The 23030-nt window shown below is 38.9% G+C and overlaps 2 protein-coding genes and 1 long non-coding RNA gene across 3 annotated transcripts in view; 2 read left to right on the top strand and 1 right to left on the bottom strand.

The window, feature by feature from the left end:
• The first annotated feature begins 2919 nt into the window (after positions 1–2919).
• Positions 2920–6592, top strand: smim13 (small integral membrane protein 13). Its single transcript, XM_063900159.1, has 2 exons — positions 2920–3395; positions 5426–6592. The coding sequence occupies exons 1-2, from the start codon at positions 3320–3322 to the stop codon at positions 5614–5616; spliced, it is 267 nt and encodes an 88-aa protein (XP_063756229.1). The 5' UTR covers positions 2920–3319; the 3' UTR covers positions 5617–6592.
• Positions 6593–7423: 831 nt separating this feature from the next.
• On the top strand, positions 7424–18911 carry LOC134875436 (uncharacterized). Its single transcript, XR_010167192.1, has 3 exons — positions 7424–7776; positions 15876–15948; positions 18742–18911. It is a non-coding gene; the product is annotated as an uncharacterized LOC134875436 (long non-coding RNA).
• The window catches only part of nedd9 (neural precursor cell expressed, developmentally down-regulated 9), a 29741-nt gene continuing 20659 nt past the window's right edge, over positions 13949–23030 (bottom strand). The window contains exons 3-7 of the mRNA XM_063900011.1: positions 20062–20160; positions 18731–18856; positions 16245–17411; positions 15819–15908; positions 13949–14917 (exon numbers count right to left, since the gene is read on the bottom strand). Coding sequence (XP_063756081.1) covers positions 14375–14917; positions 15819–15908; positions 16245–17411; positions 18731–18856; positions 20062–20160 — 2025 coding nt within the window. The 3' untranslated portion in view covers positions 13949–14374. The remainder of the gene's footprint in view (positions 14918–15818; positions 15909–16244; positions 17412–18730; positions 18857–20061; positions 20161–23030) is intronic.

Below are 23030 nucleotides of genomic sequence, written 5' to 3'. Positions count from 1 at the left end.
TAGGACGTGGCTACCCTTAGATTGACAGGTCACCACCATGGCGTCGTCCGGTTGCTCTCCCTCTGGAGCCACAAAAGGCTTTACCCAACCTTTCCAAAGTTTGTTTGCATAGGTGTATCAATCATTTTAAATCCTGCATGCCCTTAAATGTATTTACCTATTTACACAGAATTATGTACAAATACCTCTTACATTGAAGCACAGCAGGTAAATGTGCTCTGACAGGAAATATGTATAGGCAAATCATGTTTGTTGTCTTTGCACAGTGTTGAGGTGTGTGTGTGTGTGTGTGTGTTCTTTAAAACATTCTTCTATGCAGCTTAAACGCATAAATTTAAAAGGTCATCAGCGGTTTGAGTTTAAACAAATGTTTTGGGGAACGCTGACACGTCAAACGTTCTGTGACATTAAATAACCTTATGTTTTTAAAAAACCAAAGCAGCACAAGTTCTTCCAATTAAGGTCAAATGTAATTTCAAGAGTATGACACAATGATCAATCATTGTCAGGATCAGATAACATAAAAAAAACAGTTACATTTCCATTAACTCACTGTGTGCTTCATTTATTGTTACACAGTGAGCAGGTTTAGCCAAAGGCCGTTAACCAACACAACAAGCTGCTGGAGGAAAGGGAAAGAGAAAAACTGTACAATGTGATTTATGACTGAATCACAGAAACAGTTTTAAATATAATAAATTAAACACACTCACATTTAGGCATATGCATAAGTGAAAGTGTGGAATGAGAACATATAATAATTGAATCTGTGTGTGAATAAGGTCACAAAGCAAAAAGTAGCAAAATAATAATTAGCAATGTGTAATTAGTGAAAGAAAAATATAAGATTGCAAAGGCCTGTGAAAGGATGCAAGAAAAACCAGTATTGAGGTAATTAAACTTTTACAGCGTTACATTTCAGAGGAAAGTGTTATACTTTTTACAATACATTCATTTTACAGTTGAAAAGACAAAAATGAACTTCTCTCACAGGAACAGGGTAAACCGTGTATTTATGATCTATCTGACTGATGTTCCAGCTGAACTGTGTGGTACATTTTGTTGCATCAGATATGATCTGTAGCATCTTCTTTGAAACCAGGCCAGCGCTTTCTGTTCTTATATAGGCCATAACCATAGACTGCATGGGAAATAACACACTTTTTAGTCCCACATTGTCAGCAGAATAAGAATAATATTCAGATTCAGGATTCCTTTATTTGTCCCACAGAGGGGACATTTACATTGTTACAGCAAGTAGTAGCAAAAGTAAAACGGCATTTAGTTAAGTGGCAAGCACACATGAATTAAATAAGAATCCAATACATATTCAAAGGAAAGATAAGAATAATTTGCTGCAAATATTGCTGATTTTAAATCTATACTAAAAATCGTATTATTCTCAAATAAGGCCTTGTTATTATTGTTATTATCATTATTATTATTATTATTGTTATTATTATTATTATTATTATTATTATTATCATCATTATTGTTATTATGATGGTAAACATTTTCAGTTATTCATTTCCTTTTTTTGAATCTTTCAAACTGTATTATTTAACTTTGCATTGTGTTGTTTTATTCTCTATGCACAGCTTTAACCTCCCTCTAATGTGCATTAAACATAATACTGAAAGCTGTTGGCTTAACAATGAGCTGAAGCTAATTTAATCTAAATTCTCAAACTAAAAATATACTAGTTAAATTCAGAGAGAAGGCTCCTAAAGACTTTCAGATTCCTGGACTTGATCCACCTACTTTGGTTACCCAGTGTTCTTCTTACACGTGTTTGAAATGCAGAATGACTCATGTACTCACAGTGCCTCAGCATAATATGCAAATACTCATGCTGGCGTAGGTGCAGGGATGTGCTCCACTGCCAGTTTAGACATGAAGTGTTGTTCCTCGAATTCAGAATGAGGGTGAGTGACAGGCTGAAATGGACCTGAACACTTCATTTGCATATACAATGTGGTACTGTATTTAGGACCAGTTTCAAGATACTTCAGGAACATTTCTAAATCAAGACCCTGCTTGTTATTTAGTATGTTTAGTCTTTGGTATTTTGAACTTTTACATAGGTAAATTGTTTAAGCACTTGGCACTACTTGATAGTGACACATATACATAGTGACACATACATTTGATCACAGATTTTTGAATCATATAGATTATTTTATCTTTTCATAAGATACTTTTGGACTTTTATATTCACTTCAAAGCTTCATTTAAATATGGTTTAAATTTAGTGAGATAAACAACTCAAAGGTGGGAGCTTCACATAGTCCAATTGAAGATGCTGAATTGATGACAATATTTGTGGGAAATATGATATGACCTACAAAACATACTGACACTTGAAAACAAATCTTCTGTAACTCTCTGTTACAGACGTTTGATAATGACTCCTCCTGCTGGATATGCGAATACAATGCAGTGGTACTTTCAAATTTCACAAGAGTTTTCTTCTTTATGCACACTTTTAAAGTTTGAGATAGAATAATGTATTTGATTTTAACTGATGATTTTGATCCAACCCTGCTTTGTAATTTTCTTTTATGAAGTCATTTTCTTTTTCTGACCATACAGGTTTTCTTTTATCTTTTTGACACCAGAAATTGGATAACTGTCATACAGTGTTTAAATAGTTATTAACATGTATTGTGGTTCATTTGTAAGTTTATAGGCCTACTGCTGAAGTGTACTTTTCTTATAGTATAACATTATCATTTTAAGTAGCTTAGCCATGTTTTTTTCTTGTGAAGTGTTTTTGTTGTTTCAGAAATATCTGACCTCTCATTTTATGATAAATAATACATTTGATAAATGTTCTTAATAAATGGAAGAAAAATACGAATAATACGAAGAACTTCACTACCCAGAAGTCAAATGGATGTTGCACATGCGCAGTGTAAATCAGTTTCATGACGCTTATTTTGTTGTCTTCTTAGCCAAGTTACTGTAGCTGCTGCACTGTCTCTGTCTGTGATAATAACAACACATGTTGCAGTGATGTAGCACACAGAACAAGGACTAAACCCAGCTGTAACCAGCTAACTTTAGCTAATGCTAAAATCTGTTTTTTAAACTTAAGTGGCTCCGTTTGACAACCAGCTAGCTAACTAGCTAGCCAGACAGACGCTACAAGCTGCTGTGCGATGTCCTGCTGTTTGTTTTTCATAAAGGCTAACTAACTCAGCTGCCAGGTGGCTAACAGAGCTACCTAGCTACGTCTTTAGTGTGCGGTGTGAGGCAGAAAACACACCGCAGGCAGACACCTCCTTATGCTGTTGTTGGTACCCAGTGTCCAGCTAAGATGTGGCAGAGTGTCGGGCTCACACTGCTGGTCATTGTGGCCACACTGGTCTGTGCGCTGCTCTTCATGCTGTTTGGTGAGTTTAAAGGAAATAACCTTGATAAGTTACTTGCATAACAAGCTAACTTTCTAAGCCATCTGGTAACTTATTTATTTGTAACAATACAGCTTTGTTTGATAGATAGTGAGGGCACAACACGGCTCACTCGTAAGGATGTCATCACGATATTCCCAGGGTCTTTCATGTTCACGATATAAACATGATAAGGTATTGGTGGGGCTTCTTAGTTAAAAGTACACACGCATGGAGAAGGTCGTTTAAGATGGAGTTTGAATGGTCCTGATACTCTGGAGATATTACTGTCTGGACTGTATCGTTAATGTGTCATAATAAGACGAGGAACACAGATATGCTGCCCTAATAAGAGGCTGCAGGAGTGGATTACATATTGGCTGATCTCCTTAAGGAATATTGTAACATTTTCTGCCCTGATGTCTAACTATTCCTGTTCAGTTGTGTTGTATGACAGGTCAGGGTGTATTACATGTCTGGCACGTTTCGATTTCAGTAAGGAGTTTCTATTTTTATCACGGGCAGAGCAGGAGTGTTAAGTCACAAACCCTGGCTGCTCCTCTATGGCCTTTAGCTAAGTTTGTTTTTCTATCTTTTCCTCTGCCTGCACCTGATCCAGACACTAAGGTGCAGGCACATCAGAGATTGATGGGTAGTATGAAATCTTGGGGCTAACCAGTTAATGCCTCTTAATATATAACTACAGTTCCGGAGCTAAGCAGCAGTCTTCCTGAAAGATAAATACCCTGCCTTATTTAAAATGTTACTTAAGTGAATCTACAGAAGTATTATCACTCAAGTATCAAAATAAAAATATGTTTTATGCAGAATGGCCCTTTCAGTGTTGTGTTAAATATAATTAGATTATTATTATTGATGTTTTAATGTGTATGTTGGTATGACACGTTTTTTTCTCCTAAATTATCACGGTATATCGCTATTTATTTATTTTTCAATGATTGGAAATGTATTTACATTTATACCTTTTGGCCCCCACCTGATCACGTGGTGAAGCTATCAGAATGCATGAAATGACTCCAACATGTTAAACCATTTAAAAAAACTTTGAGTTCCAAATAACAACTAACAACAAAAGCTCTGTTTGAAAATGTGAACAAATCCCCCTTTCCCTGAAAGTGCAGAGTGCACATTTAAATACTTATTTTATTATTGACCTTCAAATTTATGTTCAGAACAAAAAAATAAAGTGCAACTGAACAACTTACAAACCTTGCTTCAAGCCAAGTACACACAGACAATATTCAAGTAAACAAATAAAAGTAGTGCAACTTGGCTGGCACTGCACTATTATCCCTCAGTAAAGAGACTTTAACACATTCAAAATAGCTACAATATGAACATCATAAAGGCACTCTAAACGCTGAACATTATGTACAGGCTAGTGAGGCTACATTAAGACTTTGGTAAAGCTTGTCGAGACTCCTGACATCTCAGACACCTCAATACTTTTGCATACAAACAAAAAATGTGTATCTTATGTTATAAAGTTCTTATAGTATCCAGTTTGAAACGGTATACCGCCCAGCACTAGTTGGAGCGAATTTCAACCACTTCTTTGCTCTGTTAAATCTATAATGTTATTTTAACTGATATTGATCTGAATCTGAGAAGAACTTGAAAGAAAGCACCACAAAACTATTCTTTTATTGCAGTACTTCAATACATTTGGTTATTTTACACAGCTGCCCTTCTGTCCATCCTGATGAAAAGTTATTACGAAATTGGAATTTCATTTAGCAAAATAACCAGTTTTCTAGCTCTATCCAGTCTGTTGCCAATAAGCTTTTGAATTTTGGTTCATTTTGTACACATGTTGGATGAGATGTTATTTCTGGGCGCCATCTTTTCTTTGAATTGGGTTAAAAATCTTCTCATCAGAATTGGCTTTATTGGCGAAGTTATTTTCCTCTTTGACTCAAATGTGATGTTACTACACGAGGTGCCCCTGTTGTTTTAAGACTTCCTTTATGTACCAGTAAACATCCTTTCCCCCCTGTTGGTTTTCCCCTCAGGTTGGTATGTAGTCTGGCAGCTCTTCCTGTCCAAGTTCAAGTTCCTGCGAGAGCTTCTCGGTGACGCCAGCACCCCGCCGGCGGAAATGCAGCCGTCTGAAACCAAGAGCGAACGGACAGCCAACGTCCCGACTCGGAGTCGGCCCCGGACCGCACGCCAAAGAGTCGCCTTTCCAGAAAGCACTTCATAGATGCCCCACACTGCCACTGTTTCCCTCACTCACAACCCCTCTCTCTCAAACGCCATGTGTTATCATCAGAGGCGTGGACATTTGGTCGTCAGCCCTCCTCTTCACCAAGACACTTTAAACTGACCAGGCAGATCTCCTGGCTTCAAAGGGAAAAGCCATTACTGTCCATTTCTGTTCATTATGTGTAGTTATGTTCTGGGGCCCACCTCACGCCCCCCTAATCCTGCAATAGTGACGGCCACGCTGCTTCCTGCCATGTGAAGTATCAGAGGACACAAAGAGATGTGCTAATTTTAATGTACATGTTTTAATCTTGTCTTAGAAAAAAGTCGTACTTTGAAAAAAGAAGGCGGTTAAAAATGACCTCGTCTGCAACATTTAACCAACTGCAGATAAACAGAGAGTGATTTGTACAACTGACAATTTAATTTTCTTTGACTAAGTGCAATGAAAGGAATGTGTGTGCTGTTTTGTTGTTTCTTGCACAGTGTACTCTGCGTATGATGGACGAACATGGTAGATAAGGCCCAACGCCTCCAAGATGAAGATAACAAATAACTTTATTCCTGTTGTGTAAAAATGTGACCTTGCAACTTTTCCTTCTTTAAAAAATAAATAGATTTTTACTTGAAGTGTCAGGAGAAGGTTTAAAGGCAATCTTAGTGTTTGAAAGCAGTTGTTAACGTTATTACTTTATCTGTAGGGGCAACAAGGCTTCCTCTCCTGTTCCCTGTTCCTCAGTCTGCACATGTGCCTGTTTAGATGGCATCCATTGTTCGTCACATGGCCTCCTTCTTTTTGTATAGCTGACAGCAGCTTTGAATCCATTAGAAATCAGAGCTGACCTAACCAATATCTATGTTATATTCTCCCTCCAGGTTAAACTCATGTAACTCTTGCACCTTTTTAATCAGCAGTGATTTATTTTCTTCTTCAGTGGAGCAGTAGCTTCAAATAAATAATGCCATAACATAAAGAGCACTGAGCTGTTTCTTTGTTTGTAAATTGGATTTATGGTTAAAGTTCTGTTTTTATATAGTATATAAACATACAAATTAATTCCAACTGTAGAAAGATGACGATTAAAGTTGAACAAAAGCAAAAATGTATGAAAAAAGAAGAAGGGTTGTCTATCTTTCTCTGTTTTATATTATATTAAATCAAACATCTATTTGTTTTGTACTGACAGCACAAGAAAGCCCTTTTGACTTGATGAACTGGGTTGGGTATGATTCACTATTTTCTCACATTTAGAGACCAAATGATCATTCGATAAATCTAGCAGATTAATAAAAGTAAAAAAATAGTTGTTGAGATTGAAAAAAGGCACATTATTATATAGCAGCATAATGATAGCATTATATCATATTTTTTTCCTCATGAATCTGCATTCGGTACCCCTAAATAAAAAGAGAAAAAACATTGAGTTGAGGTCGAATAATTGAAAATAAAATAATAATTTGTCCTTGACCTTGATGGAGAACGACAGTTGCTTAGAGAATCTGACAGCACTAAGGCTAATAGTATTTGTTTTAATATGTTTTCTATGCACCTTACAAGGAATGTGATTGTACATTAGCTAATTTCCTTTGGTAAAGGAGGGTCCTGTGTACCCTATTAGATAAGAAAGGACGCATTAGGGCACCTTTCCATAGCAATGAAATAAAAAGGAAGTTTGACTGCAGCCAGCCACCCTTATTTGAGTCCAGCTGTGGTTAATTCCACTGATTGGACCTGATTGGTAAAGGCACATGCCTGTGTATATGAAGTACTCAAACAAACTGCCTGTAAAGCTCAGAGGCTTGATTTTGTGGAGGCAAAGCTCTGTGGAAGGTCCCAAAAAGCACAGCAGCTTTTGTAACAACAAAATGGAAGATGTTAGGACAACCAGGAATCTTCCTGGAGATGACTGCTTGTCTAGACTAGGGGAAACTTGCAGAAGGCCAACCGTCACTGACAAATCCTCAGAGACTAATGAAATGTATGCTTGGAGTTTGAAATAATCCACTAAAGGACTCTCTCAATTTGATGATTTGGTTAAGAGGCAAGATTGGATGGTTTGGCCTCATTTCTAAGTAAATTGTCTGAAAGAAATTAGGCATCATGACATCCAACCTGACAGAGCTACAGAGGTCCGCACAGAAAAATCTCCAAATCCAGGTGCGCAGAACTTTTATTTCATCATACCCTAAGAAAAGGGAATCTGTAAATATGTTCTTTAAAAAGAAAAGAAGAAACAACAGAATTAAAATCATGTTTGTTTGAGAAAAATAAACAAAATGATTAAAAATATTTACTGGTAACTCATTCCAATCAGAAAGAGTATGAAACATAAGGTTTTATTTTTATTTATTTCAAGGTATCAGATAAAAGTATCTTTGGTTAATTACTGTAAGAAAATAAGGCTTTTTTGTTTTGTTTTTTAGACATTGGCCTCTAGGCAGACATGAACGTCTTGGATTTTGTAAAATCAATATCTGATTTGTTCATCCTGAAGGACTTTCTTTTTGAGCTAGAGCGCTCCCAAAAACTAGCAGTTTCCGCAGTATTCAGTTTCCCTGCCACCAGATGGCAGTGTGGCACAAATAGAAAACAGCAACCAGACAACGTGTCACAGTTTAAAGGGGAACACTTAAATGAGCAACATGCTACAGAATACAGTCTATTCGCTATTGGCAGTGTTGGGAAGGTTTTTTACTAAATGTTGGGCAAAAATGCATCAGGTGCTCTTAAGGGGAGGGGGCACAACTCTCAACACTTATATGAAAAATACATCAATCAAAGTATTAAACATACCATAACCAATGACAGTTAAGTGAAATATTTTCATTTTGAAAACTTTATTCTTCAAAAAGGAGCATGAGACGTTAATGTCCTTTTTTTTTTTATTTAAAAATGTTCATTTGAGAGGGCTTTTTCGGTGGATCACAAAAAATAGGCATAGCCACGCCACTGGAGAATACAATCCATCACTTTGATTTTAACCACTTTGACAATTGGTTAAGGATGTTTTTAAACAAACTTAAAACAAGTTTGAAAAAACATCCAATTTTACCTTTCTTAGTTTTGAAGACAGAAATGGATGATACAACAGAACACCTCCTTTTCTAAGTTGACTCTGCACCCTTTAAACTGCACCAGGATTACTGCCATTAATTACTGCCCCGAGTCAATGCCATGAATTAATCTACTATATGCATAATGTAATTTGAGTCGGTCTAGCTTTAAAAGACCATTTTAGTCTTCGACTAATCTTATTTCAATCCATTTCAGCCCCGGGGGTCATTAGTATTCCTAAAGTGCTTGTGCATAATGCGATGCAAGGCTGCAATTATTGTGGCTGCACCAAATGCAGCAAAGTGAGGCCCAAAGGATTCAATTCACTCACATTATCAAAACTTATACTTTTTAAAAGTTCAGATGTAGGTAAATTTCCCCAGAGCTCCTTCAAAACTGAAATCATTATTAATATAATAAAAAACGTATCCTCTAACTGTAGTCTTAACTGTATATTTAGGTTGAGGAACTAAAAAAGGTGATGGGAAGTAGATAAATACATTCACTGAATTAAGTATGTACTATACTTTACTTTAGGGTTTGCCATTTCTGCTACTTTTCAGAGGAAATAATTGTACTTAACTATATTAATTTAATCTTACATCTGTAGATATATTATTAAAACAAAATGTAATTAACACATTAGGTAAGATGTATTAATAAACAACGGCATCATATATATATATATATATATATATATATATTAATTAATAAATATGTATAATTATAATCCATAATACTTCATTCACATACAGGCAAATCTTGATGAGTTCCTTTTTCATTATGGTACAAAGTGTTTTTTTGCTCAGTGGTGGAATAAGTTCTAAGCTCTTTAAAGGGGCCCTATTATGCTCATTGTTGGGTTTCATATTTGTATTTTGTGCCTCTTCTGTAGCATGTTTACATGCTTTAATGTTCAAAAAGCTCTTTATTTTTCTCATACTGTCTGAAACCAGAGCCCAGTGGTTTGGCTTCAGACGGACCTGACTGGTCAAATGCTTAAAGATGTCCCACCCCTTAGCGTATCACAACAATGTGTTGGAGCGCTAGCCTATAGAAGAGTGAGTGTTGTGTAGTGATGTCACTATATTACGGAGTAAACAAGGAGTCCAATGAAGGTGTTTCAAGCAGGGGGGTGGGGGGACTGTGTGAAACTCCTCTTGGAGGGAACTTTTGCATTTTAACTTTGAAGAACATTTACAAAAACCTATATAATACTCTACAGGAAAGGGGAAACCCCACAAACCAACATTGGGCCTCTTTAAGTAAAAGTTGAAATGCCAGTGTACATAGAAATACTGTTACAAATACAAGCTAAGCCTTTAAAATGTGCATATGGTACTAAAGTATGAGCATCCAAAAATTATTTAGAGTGCCAAAACCCTCCCTAGGAATATAAAGCAGTTTTTTTAATAGAACATCATGATTCTTATCAGATTATTCATCATTTGTATTGTATTATTGAATTGTAGTGAATTAGAAATATAATAATCAGGATCTTGAATATTTAAACTCAAAGTACCTACAATTCATACATAAGTGCAGTAATTGAGTTAATGTACATAACACCACTGATTTGGATCGTGATATTTAAATTAGTTTGAGTAAATTCTGAATGCATGGCTTTTACTTGTAACAGTATTTATGCACTGTAGTGCTACTGTTGTACTTCATCCGCAACTGCAAACTCTGAGGCGTTTAGCTGTGGTATGACTCAAGAGTTGAGCATCCCCTGCATCCATCATCTCCTGGAAACACATGCAGGACATTAAGAAGCCGCCCTTACAGTAAATTGACTTTGAGGCGAACCTTCACTGGTAGTTTATTTCATCCTAATGATGCCCCTCTCCCTCCCAGTACTTTTCTGCCTGCAGCTGGGGCAGCTTTTTCAGAAAAAAGGAGGCTGAGCTAAGAAGCTGTAATTTCAGAGCCTGCAAATACTTTACAGGAAATGATTGTGGTGAACCAAGGAAATGACATCCACTCTCCTCCAACTCTCCCCTCTGTATAAACAGTCCAAATCTGCTCCTGCTGTTGGCTGCAGATATTACACATTATCTCCTCCATGACCTTTCCTTGTTTGTTCACTCAGCAGACAGGTGAGCAGCTGACTGTTTCCCTGCTGTATGTCACTGCTAAATTTCCATCTCAGCAGTCCCAACATCTTTGCTGTTTCTCGATCCGACTAGACAGTATCTCATCGGGGAGCACGGTGGAGACAGCTGCTCCAGGGGATTCAGCAAAATGCAGCTTTAGCTCTGTCTCTGCAGCACCTTACGTAGTTATGCAATTGTGGTAAAGCAAAGACAATAATTTATGAGGTGTTGGGCATGCTGCCCCTGGTGACAGAAGACACACAGGAGTAGAGGGACTGTGTGTTCTTCTGGTCTGCATCTATTAGAGCTGCCAGCACTAAAATAACTCATTGATTCACCAATCCATTCACAGGTCGAAGCATTAATCAGCCAAAAGCTGTCTTTCTCACTTGTTCAGAGCCACAGTGTGACCTGATGCACTGGTGGAAAAATCTTATACTTGGTCAAGTAAAAGTACTAACTTTTGAAAGTAAATGTCCTGCTGATACTAATCTGTTGGAGTCAAAAAATAAGGGGTACCCATTTATGCAGAATGATCCATTTGAGGAAAAAAAAGGATTATTTCTGGATTAACATTATTGACCAAGTGCTGTTGCACCTGGTAAAGGTTGGTTAATTGTCTAGCTAAACCTAATATATGATACTTTAATAGTTTTGCCCATATTTGCGAAGACATTTGTAAAGTTAAATAAATGTACTCAAAAAAGTGCATTTGTCTCAGATATAGTGCCTTTTACTGTTGACTCTAGTCTTAAGTATTGCTGTATACATGCTCTTTTGATCAAATATCAGCCTCAACAGCATACAATTAAGGCATTACAAGTTTCTTTTCATTTCGTTCATTTGATACGTATTTATTTTACTGCAAAAAGGGGAGGTATCCTCAACTACAAAACTACTGCTAATAAGCTAAGCAATCAGAGCAGACTGCTTTCAGACAGAGGGAGAAGATAGCTATATTAAATATAGACATAGACAAGTGGGTCAGAGTTTACTTTAAAGCATTTCAAATCAATTAAATGAAGCTTTTGATCAATGGCCTCAGAGTCCATGTTTAAGGCCTTTTGCAGATTATACATGTATAAGGAGTGAATTGCATTTTTGCCATATAAGCCATCTGTAAAACTTTTCCAAACTTCACTGCTTCTGCAGACTTGTAAAAATGGGCCTGACATCTCCTGATTTACCATGTCTTTGTGCAGTTTGTTAAATGGGAACCCTTTTTAAAAATCATTGCGAATTCCTTTCTTCCTCATCTCCCCGGAGAGCTCAGAGTGGGATGCAGTGAATAATAAAACCAGTTGGGTTGCTTGTAAGTGCCAGCCTTTTGTGAGCCCGAAGGATTTTTAATGAGATTTTGTGATTGGGAGCTGACGTCTCACTGCGGTCATCTCTTTAATCGCCAATCTACCTAAAGCAGCTTCTCCTCCACAGGCAGAGAATATATTTCACTCTGCTAATAATAAAAAAGGGACAGGTGAACACAAAGGCGGTATGTAGTTGTATCCTATAGCCAGTTACTGTAGTTACTCCTCAGGCCTCAAACTGTATGTTCCCAGGAGGCACTGTCTGTACATACTTTGAACCAGAGAAAATGTGTTGCAGCTGATCTGGTTGAACCATGTTTCCCACCATCCGGGGAACATACATCATTATTCTCCATGTGTCATATCTAATGTTTTTAAGCAATGTGAAGAATTATGTCAGAGGCACTATATCCAGCAGTCATCTTTTTCGGACCCCTTTCTTAAGATTATTGGGTACAATTTACCCTGATCAGATTTGACTTGAAATGAAAAACATCCCGCAGGCCTCCACCATGATGTGATTGAGTTTGACAAGACGTTGGGTTGCTACAGTTGCATAAAACCCTTAAAACCGACAACATTTTATTTGCCTTGGATACATTTACTGTTCTTGTAAATTCAGTTTATGAAATCTTGCCATCATCCAAACCTAAAAAGCTAACTCGAGGTCCAAGTTTCACTTTTTTTTTTGCCAGAGCCTAAAACAAAAACCGAAGCGTTAATGTTCAAATAGAAATGAATTATATTTGAATCTTTATAGCTGAATCTCATGGTCTTCATCACTACAGGTAGTTTCATGTCAAGCTCCAGAGAAAATAAATACATATTATTAATATTGAATCTTTTTTTTTTCACAACAAAGACTTTTACGCTCTCATATAGCATAGAAATACAGCCAGTAAGTATATTTTTTCCCCCTGCCTTTCACCCACAATTTATGGTCATCTCCAGCCAATGGCAGCAAGCTGATAAAGACCACAATCATTAAAGTTCATTCTTTACCTTGGGAATGGAAATCTCAAGGTCCACTTACTAGATTTTTTTCCAAAAGGGCTTTATATGAAACTGAGAAAAAGTCGTCTGCTGATGGAAGCCATAAAATATGATCAATAGCTCCAGAAAGACTTGTGTATATTTTTATTTCTGTATCAGATGTAATTCATGGCAAGTAAACAACCTCTATCCAATGATGAAGACATGATTTATGGTTGAAAGCAGTGGTGTAAAGTAGATTTACTCAAGTACTGTACTGAAGTACTATCTGAGAAACTTGTTTCACCCTTTTGCTACGTTTACTCCACTGCATATATTTAATATCTTTAGTTACGGATTTGGATTAATGCTATGAAATATAATCAACACTTAAATCAGACTGTAGTTGCACCTGGAGTAAATTCACAAGCTACCCTGCAGTATACCGATACTTTAGTACTTTTACTTGATAACATTTTGAATGCAGGACTTTTACTTGTAACAGAGTATTCCCACCCTTTAGTAATTTTACTTTTACTGAAGTACAAGATCTGAGTACTTTTACCACCTCTGTTTAAAAGGTCTTGGAATAAAAAAATAGTGAGAAAACATTTTGTTGTTTTAGTTTTCCAGTGATTGCCTTCAACACAAAGCTTTTCTAATTAGAATCAGAAATATTTCGTTAGTGTTGCGTTGTGGCTTTATCTGAAAAAATGTCGGTCTTGACCTTCAAAACTTAATTTTCCTTAAATTACGAAAGGCCAAAGGACTTTGACCTTTCCTGACATCCAAGCTGAGTAAAGCATACATAATCACTTCCTCTGAAATATTCTTCTCTTGCAAAAATTCTCTTCTACTGTAAAAAATCTGTTCTGTCAGAGACATTAAAAGACACAGTCACATGGTTAAGAACAGTCTTTACTTTGTGGAGACACACACACACACACACACACACACACACACACATCGACATTAACATGGTTTACAAGCAGATTTACTGTCACACCCAGCAGGAAGACGCATCAACAACACTCTACAGGCAGAAAATGAAAAACACAGAACATCTCATAAGGTGCTTCATAATATGCGACAGAAATGTTATGAAAAACGTCTACATAGTCCTACGGAGACACCAATACTGCATCTACATATATATATATATATTCATACCATTATATAAAACAAATCTACACAAAAATAGAGCAAATATTTACAGAACACAGACTTATTTACAACATCCCAAACTTAAAGATGAGGAGCAATATATATAATGTAAATATATTTATGAGAATATTAATGTACACAGAGTCCGTCTACTGGTTGAAATCACAAGTTGGCCAGTTGCAGCAGCTGTTCTTTGAACTTCTGCGCGTCATGCGATAGGTTGGTGACTCTGTCCACCATCTCCTGGATGGCGGCTGTGTTCGGGTAGTTCAGAGCAGCTGTTTTAGTCGCAGACACCACCGTCTTTAGCAAGTCGCAAAGCACGTTACTGGAGTTCATCACCCTATTGGCCACTTCGGGCTGCGACGCCTGCCTTGACAGAGTGTCTCCGATGAAGACGAGTTTGTGCGCGCTGAGGATGACGAACTTGCTGTGCGCCACAAAGATGCGAGGAGGCTGCCCGGCGCTCACGCAGCCGAAGAAAGCGTCTACGGCGCTGAGGAGCGTCACAAAGTGCTGTTCGCACTGCTCCGAGTAGAAGGCCAGCAGCTGGTGGTCCCGAGCGCACACGTGGGTGGAGGGGGGCAGGGAGGAGGAAGAGTTCAAGGGGGAGGCCGAGGTCATGCCCGATTGTGAGATCCACTGTGTGACATCGTTCTCCACGGGTTTGTTCACATCCTGCTCCAGCTTCTTGAACTGATTAATCTGTGGAGGACACAGGATCCAGATTATTGACTGATTGTGAACATGTATTGAGGAAGAACAAGTACTCCAAGAGCCAAGATTTTAATTCCTCCAAAGCATCCATTCCTTTTTTACATTTGAGTATTATTTTTATTATGTTTTAGTGTTAGCTTGCCAGCACTATTGAATATTTTGTTCTTCTGTATATTAATCTTATGTTCTCTATACAATTGTGAATTTTAACATTATTTATGTGGAATAAACTACTAACTAAACTAATAAATAAATAAAACCAATGAATTTTTTGAAATAAAAAGTATCTTTCCTTCAAAAAGTGGAGTAGATTGAACTACTTCAAATAAAGTCCAGCACTGAACGTGTAAACTGTCTGTTTTTGGAGATCGTCATATGAGGTCATGCTCTTCAAAAATGCAACCAAGACTAAAATTCCACCACTCGCTATTGGACAGACAAACAAAGAAACTCGAGTCTAGTTATTATTTGATTAATTGTAATTTTCAAGCAAAAAAGCCACATCTAATGAGGATTTGATACACATTTCTTTACACATTTTTTGATTGATCCTTGGTGAAATAAAACAACCAATTGAAAGACACCACTTTAGATACTGTGTGGGTGTACGTTTTCAAATAAACACTTAACAGAGAAATTGCATATAATTCATAATAAAAATAACCATTAGTTGCAATGATAAATTAAAATGATTTTAAATATTTGGAATTAACTTAATTTAGCAGAAATCCGAGTCTGTTTAGTTTTCTCTGTGTAAAGCTATCCGGGCCATCTGGCTGCAGATGCACGAAAGGTCAACAGCTGTGTTTCTGCTGTTATGAATATATATATATGCAAAGCTGATCATCGACAATCCAGTGCATGAATGTCTTGTGAAAAGGAGCCTCACCTGCTCCTGGCCAAGCTGGACCTGACTCTGCTTGATGATGTTTTCTTTGTCCAACAGTTCCTTCTGCTGACGTTCAAAGTCTTCTTTGCCCTGTGGAGGAAGACGAGCAGATGAGGAGAGGCACTCAAAGGTACTCACACAGCCGGGCTTTCCCTTTCCACTGATATTTTCTACATGAGTTAGGCTCTGCATTCAGTCAATGGAATTGCTGCTTTAACAGGAATGAAACTCCTTTATTTGAGGTGTAAATATATGCATGAATATCACAGAAACCAACAAAATATTAAAGCCCCTTTGTACAGGTTGCAAACATTTCTGACTTTTGGTGACCTCTCGTCACAATAACCCTAAATGGACCAAAACCATGGACTGTGAAAATGAATGACACTTGGACTTAAGTGGCTAGACTTGTTCTTGAAGATTTACCTGGAGATGTACATAGTCGTAGTCCTCCATCCAGCTTTTGACACACTTCTCGCTGTTGTTCATGTTGTCTTTGTCTTGGCTGGAGGGCACGGGGAAGGGCTTGGTCCTTCCTCCATAGTTGTCGTTATCTGAGGAGGGGGAGGTGAGCGGGTGGGTCATGTTCTCGTCAGGTGAGCTCCCAATGGAGAAAGACCCGTCCATGTGCGTCCGTCTGAACAGCAGCTCAGCACTGCTGCCTATCGTGGAAGCCAGCTGCTTAGCATCGTCGGGAACTGTCCTGGAGACCATGACGAAGCGATCCAGGTCGTCGGTCTTGTTGTGATGCTTTGCTGAGGAGGCCAGGGCATTTATAGCCCAGCTGCAGTTCTCCAGGACCTGGAAGATCTGCAGGAGGATCTGCTGCGAGTCCTCAAGGCGTCCCAGCTGCCGTTTCAGCTTACAGTGCAGGCTGGAGTCTGACAGGGCCGTGGAATTCACTGCAGCGCCTCTGCCAAAGACAACAAAGTCCCCCAGAGCCGCCCGGACCCTGTCCAGCACAGTGCGGACATCATTAGCGTGGCGCTCTATGAAGGGAATAGTCCTCCAGTGAGGGGAAGCTGTCATTGAATGCAAAGCCCCGACCGAAGCCTCCACGGCCTGCTGCAGGCGGCACAACTTCTGCACAGCCGCGTCCACATCCAGAGCCAGGCGGCCCTCAGTGTTGGAGCCGGTGGAGGACGAGGAGGTGGACATGCTGCTGCGCGTGCTGCCGGTGCTGGAGAACGACAGACGGTTCACGCCGTCCGTCACGTCCCCAACTGCACGAGCGTCCTGAGCGGGGATGTCGTAGATGCCTTTGCTGTCGGAGGGCGAGGTTCTTTGCTGGGGGGGCTGCATACCCCGGGGAATGTCGTATATGTCCCTGTGAGACCCCGCCACCGTATGAGGGGCGGGCGGAGGCACGTCGTAAATACCCTCATTGCTGTTGGTACATGGGTGCTGGGGATGGGCAGGAGGCTCCACAGTGGGGGGGAAATCGTAATGTGACTGGTGGCTCTGTGTGGGCTTGGTGAGGGTAGGAGGCGGTATGTCATAGATGCCCTCCTGTTTGTGTTTGAGAGGCTGTGGGAAGTCGTAGTTTCCCTCCTCGACGGTGGGGTTAGTCCTGCAGGGAGGCACCGAGTAGACCTGCGGGGGAGGACAGTAATTAGTGCAAATTCATAAGTAGGTAGCTCAACTGCTGCGTTTGACACACATTTTATTTGCCAAACATTTGTATTGCAATAATATTATGTTTCAGTCTTTGTGTTGTTGCGTTCTTCATCTGCAGTCCTTTTTTTAATTGTATAAAGCCAGTAAAAACGCACACACAAAATGTAACATTTTCCAGGAGAAGGCTCGTTTGTGAAATCAGTTTTCTCTTCTCCCTTACCATAATCAGGAAAACCAGTTCACATGACATTTAAGAAATCAGCTCACTGAAAGAAGTGGACCATAAACTAAACGGCACTAAATGTCAGTGGGTTTTCCTCGGATAGAGTTTGCACTGCAGTTAGAGGTTGAGGGAATGAAATACCTCCTGGCTATCTGTAGATGCAGTGTTTCAAACCTCAAACTTTCTGCCTGTATTCCTTTATCTGATGCTGAGTACAGCAAGGCTTTAACAAGAAATGGTATTTAAGCACCCTTACTCAAGTATGGTACTTAAGTGTATTTTAAGGATCTTTGAGTGTTTTCATTTTACATAACTCTCTACATTTTCATATGGAATGTTAAGTTACTTTGCAGCCAGATTAATAACAATTTATTATAAACTACCAGTATATAAAGTAATTAGATGCTCCACCATTACCACATATACCGTTAAAGTACACAAAAATGAGATGTATATAACATATAATTGTAAAATGGGCGCTTTCTGCAAAATATTTTACCATTCCTAGTATTTCCTAACTGTGGTATTGCTGGCTACTTTACCTTACGTAAAATATCTGAGTATTTCTTCAACGTCTGGCTTTAAGCTCCCACTAAGTTGCCAGAGCAGAGTCTATGAGGTACATGGCATGATGGGAGCACAGTGGGGGTGAATGAAAACAGTGGCCTGTGAGTGATTTCCATCAGCTTCTAAATGCACTATTTACAGCCAGACGACGCAGCCCAAAACTATAATTAAGAACGATGCAAATAACCGGTCCCAGCATATTTCAGGTTATTACAAACAAACTGATGGCTGTCCGCCTGCACGGGTCTGGAAAGAGAGGAGGTATGTCCTTGACACATGGCTACTTGTGGAGCTTTTGGTTTAAGTCTCCTGGCAGGCAAAGCTTTCATTTAGTCCCGCCGCAAGCGTGACATAAATACGACATTCAAGGTTTTTTCACTGACAATTAAGAGAACTTGTAGGAGCTGTATCAATAAATAACTTAAGCAGCCATCACTACCTTAATTCAGAGCTGGTTTCACAGATTGTCTGTCTGATCACTGTGGTAATAGAAAGGTTTTCTCACCCCTTGTGAAGAGGGAGGGATGTCGTAAACGCCTTGTGATCTGGGGTCCATTTGAGACGGAGGAACGTCGTACACTCCTTGGTTTCTGGCTCCTGGAAACATCTGACCAGGTGGAATATCATAGACCTGAAACATAAAATGTATTAAGGTTTACATTTATAATTAAATCACCAGAGACACATAGCACATAATAGATAGAGAAAATGGATTAAATGTATAAAGTAGTGAACATGGAGTATTTATTTTGTTATGCAAGTGGTATGATAAATGTTTTGGGATTTATTTTTGATGAAATTTCCTATATTTTGCAATCAGCGTTCATATACCTTTTGAATAAATCCATCCCTCTATTTTTTGTTATTTCATTTTTACAACTTTGTATCACAGAGAACAAAGTACATGCATGGATTATATGTGTGTGTGTGAACAGTACATAAAAAAGCCACATAAAAACGGGTTACTTCAATTAAAATATAATTAATATAATATTGTTTAAGAAGACATTTTTGATGTTTGGTTAAGGTGAATTGCAGCCTTAAATATTTATGAACCTACTCTTGATTTTTTTAAATAATGCAACATGCTTTAAAAAAAAGGAGTCATCAGCTGACCCGATGATAGGACAAAATCTATTACTGTCAGAGATCCTGTATGAGGAAATGAGGTCACTGCAGAGAACAGTACATGTGCTCCATCAAGAAACAGAACAGACTGAACTTCAAAGAAACTGCCTTGTAGTTCAGACCAATCCAAACCACCTACTTTCTTTGAAATGTGTTTGTTTTTAATGATATATTTCTTATTGACTTTTATGACACTTCCTTTTCTATTTTTTTTTATCACCATAACAATGACTTGTTTGATTACAAACTACAAATTAAAGAGCCATACCAGTGTGGAAATAAGTTGAAATCTATGGAAGCCCTAAAAGGTTAAAAAAACATGCATTTAAAAACACAGCACAATGGCTGGCAGTAATATAAATATGAGGTTTGCACTAAAACTTGCAGAAACACTGGTATGATTTATCAAATTGAAAATCAAACTGATATTGCAGAACATTTCATTTCTGGGCAATTTCAGAATCGGAATCGGTTTTATTACCGAGTAGGTTTACAGATACGAGGAATTAGCTGTGGGCATATTTGCAAAATCTTGACTTTAAAAGTTATTTGATTATATGTAATGGTACTTTTCAAGATTTCAAAATACCTTTGTGATCAATACCAATGTACACTTGTGGTTATTCACATGATCATACTTTTTAATTATAAGATTCAGTCCTCAGAATATTTAGCACTATACATGCTGAGGGAACACGAGACACCTACCCCCTGGGATCTACTGGGGGGGACATCATAGAGGTCCTGCTGGTTGTGCTGGCCGGGGCTGAAGGTGTAGGACTGTCCCACTCTGGTCGGGGTCACCACCTGTTGATCATAGCGGGGGGAGAGACAAACAGTCAGAGCTGCTCAACACAAATACAGCAAACATGCTAATTACAAGGACAGTCGACTTCTGTTCCTAGGAACATTTTGTGTCAATTCTAAGCTGCATAATTTCAAGTAAAGGCAAAAAAATACAAGAAAATGTAATGCTTAAACAGCCTTGTAACTATCAATTACATTCCCAATATACTCAATCAATAAATTACAAAAAATAAATAATTTATCCGAGCCCCGTGAAGTCTTTAAAATATCTTGTTGTTTGACAGCAACAGAACATAGCCAAAAATATTTAATCTAAAATGACATGGAGCCGAAAGAGTTCCCTGCGAATTATAAACTGGTTGGTCATATTTCAGCTAAGTAATAAAATCACAATCCTGCAGTTCAACAAATAAAACACTAGTGTGATAAAAATGCAGCATTACTCCGAAAAAAAATAAATGGAAGGCCTTTATCTGAACAGTTGAAGGATTTATGATTAAAATGGTTTATGAGAGTGAGTTTTATCGTAGTCCTGGCTGGATTGTGAGTTTTTAAACTTGGTGAAATAATCATAGGGTCACTGGTATTGATTCACAACCCTGGCAGTGTGTGTTGTAGGATTTAACGCACCTTTTAAAATGTTTAACAATGAGGTGCAGACAGGCTGCGCAATAATAGTGTGATTACTCTGTGGAAAAAAACAGAGACCAACCATGACATTTTAGCTCCCGTTAATTTGTTTTACCACATTTCCCCTACTCTTTTTCCCCTCGGTGCTAATCATTCCCTCCACACCTCCTAATCCCAATGTTTCCATCCCCCTCCCCCAGCGCCGTCGTCCCCCTAAAAGCAGACCTCCTTGCTGCGTCAGACAGACACAAGAATGCTGGGAATTTCCTTCCCTGAGCCCCTTTGCTCCTCATCTGCCCCCATGCACCACTATCGCCACACTCATTAACGGGGGTTTGAAAATAGGAACCATACGCATGGCTTCCTGGCAGAGGGGATCGTCTCCAGGGAGGTTTAAAAGTTAACTCCCAGAATCCACTCATGATTCCCCATGCAGCCGAGTAAATATCCTAATACAATCTCTCGTACACTTTTCTGAGCAGTAGGAGCCGCAGCCCCAGCCAACTGAGAACAGGATTAATGTTTTTGAGGAAGCAGAAGCAGAGGGTTGGGGGTTTGTCAAAGAGATTTATGAAAAAAGGTAACAGAGGTGGAAAGTGAGAATAACGGAAAATGAGAGCACGTCGCCTAGTATGGGAAGGAATGCCATTCATCTGACTAACGGTAGTCCATATGGTTCTCATAAGCACAACCTGAATGAGCCCGTGGTGATTTAACGCGTTCATTGTTGGCATTCCTGTCCATGTATACATCATCCTCGCAGGGCCTGTGGGGTCAGGGCTGAAACATACACCATTGGCTTTAAAACACGTTGTCTGAAATAAACCAGCGGAGGAATAAATAGCCTGCTTTTGCATCTTCTCGTGCACTGTCGCTCGCACACTTCAGGCTGTTTGAACTGGGGGGGAAAAGATACTGTGCAGTGCAGAGGTGGAAACAACGTTAATATCCTGGATCTGGCTGTATAGCTCTATGAAAACATTAATTATTGGAGATTAATTAAACTGCCACCCCTCCCATGACACTTATTACCGACAAACAAGAGTGCAGTGTGAAGTTAGTATTAATGGTTTTGTAAAATCTATGTTTATTGTCTCATTCAATTAGACAGTTAATCAAGTTCCCATATTCTGGGTGCTTTAGGGAAAGGATCAGGTAGTCCTTTACAGGAGCATAGGCCCTGTTTTTCAGAGCCTATATTCTTCACTTTTTAACAAATGTTTTAACATTGAAAGTATGCAGAAATCGCCATTAGCGGCTCTTGTTTGTACAGTGTACAGATGGATGTACAAATGCCTTTCACTGGATTACTTTGACACTGAGGAAAACCTTAAAACGTGATTCTTCTCAAGCAAGTTCAGGACCTATAGGACCTACGTGATAGGCGATAATGATATTCTAAGGGAGTGTATGTCATACAGAATACAACAATGTATATGATGCTTTTCTGTTAAGGTTTGACTCTGTAATTACTAGGAAAAGAGTGCAAATAATTGACGCAAATTATGTTATTTAACCAAATGATAGTAATTTAAAGATACCGTAGTTGTTTTTTCATTTGCAAGCCTTGAGAGCTTTGCTACTGACTATAAAGCAACATAAAAATATGTTTTTTTTGTTGTATTTATTTAAAGTCGTTTCGAGCGAACTTCCAGAGCATGTGAGCATGTGAGCCTTTCACGAAGTTACAAAGTGCTGCCTGGTAAAAGGTCACTTTAGCCCGACTGCTGTCCCCGCGGGTTACGCCTTTGTGCTGATGATAGGGGGAGGGTCTAGCCTCAGCTGTCACTTGCAGATGGCAGCGAGGTGTCTGTCAAAGACCTCAGTGACCTTTACCACAGGTACATGTCATTGCTTAGAGCAGCACTCATCCCATCAGTGGCTCCTCTCAGTCGCTGCCAGATGCACACCGCTCATTTATTTCTCATCTCCACCCTCTGTTTACCCAGCAGGCTGTTGCTCCGAGGGCACACAGCGCTGCTATAATTGCCGGTGGGTAAATATTTACCGCGTCGAATGAGGTTGGCGCTTGCGTGGCGGCGGTGGCAGAGCTTTTACGGGGAGCAATGACATCATGAAGAGCCGCGGCGACTGAGTAAACATTTGTTCCCACTCAGGTGATAGGTTCTTAGCATTCCTTAACAGAGGAGGCAGAGCAAACGGAGTGACTAAAGAGGGATCAAGTTTAAACTAGTGCCCCGAGGAGCCAAATAGATGCCTTGTTAGCACTCCTATGCTGT

The sequence above is a fragment of the Eleginops maclovinus genome, chromosome 13 (assembly GCF_036324505.1).
Source record: "Eleginops maclovinus isolate JMC-PN-2008 ecotype Puerto Natales chromosome 13, JC_Emac_rtc_rv5, whole genome shotgun sequence".
Classification (NCBI taxonomy): domain Eukaryota; kingdom Metazoa; phylum Chordata; class Actinopteri; order Perciformes; family Eleginopidae; genus Eleginops; species Eleginops maclovinus.
The sequence above is the reverse complement of the archived record's forward strand: the minus strand, read 5'-3'. Positions and strand labels throughout refer to the sequence as shown.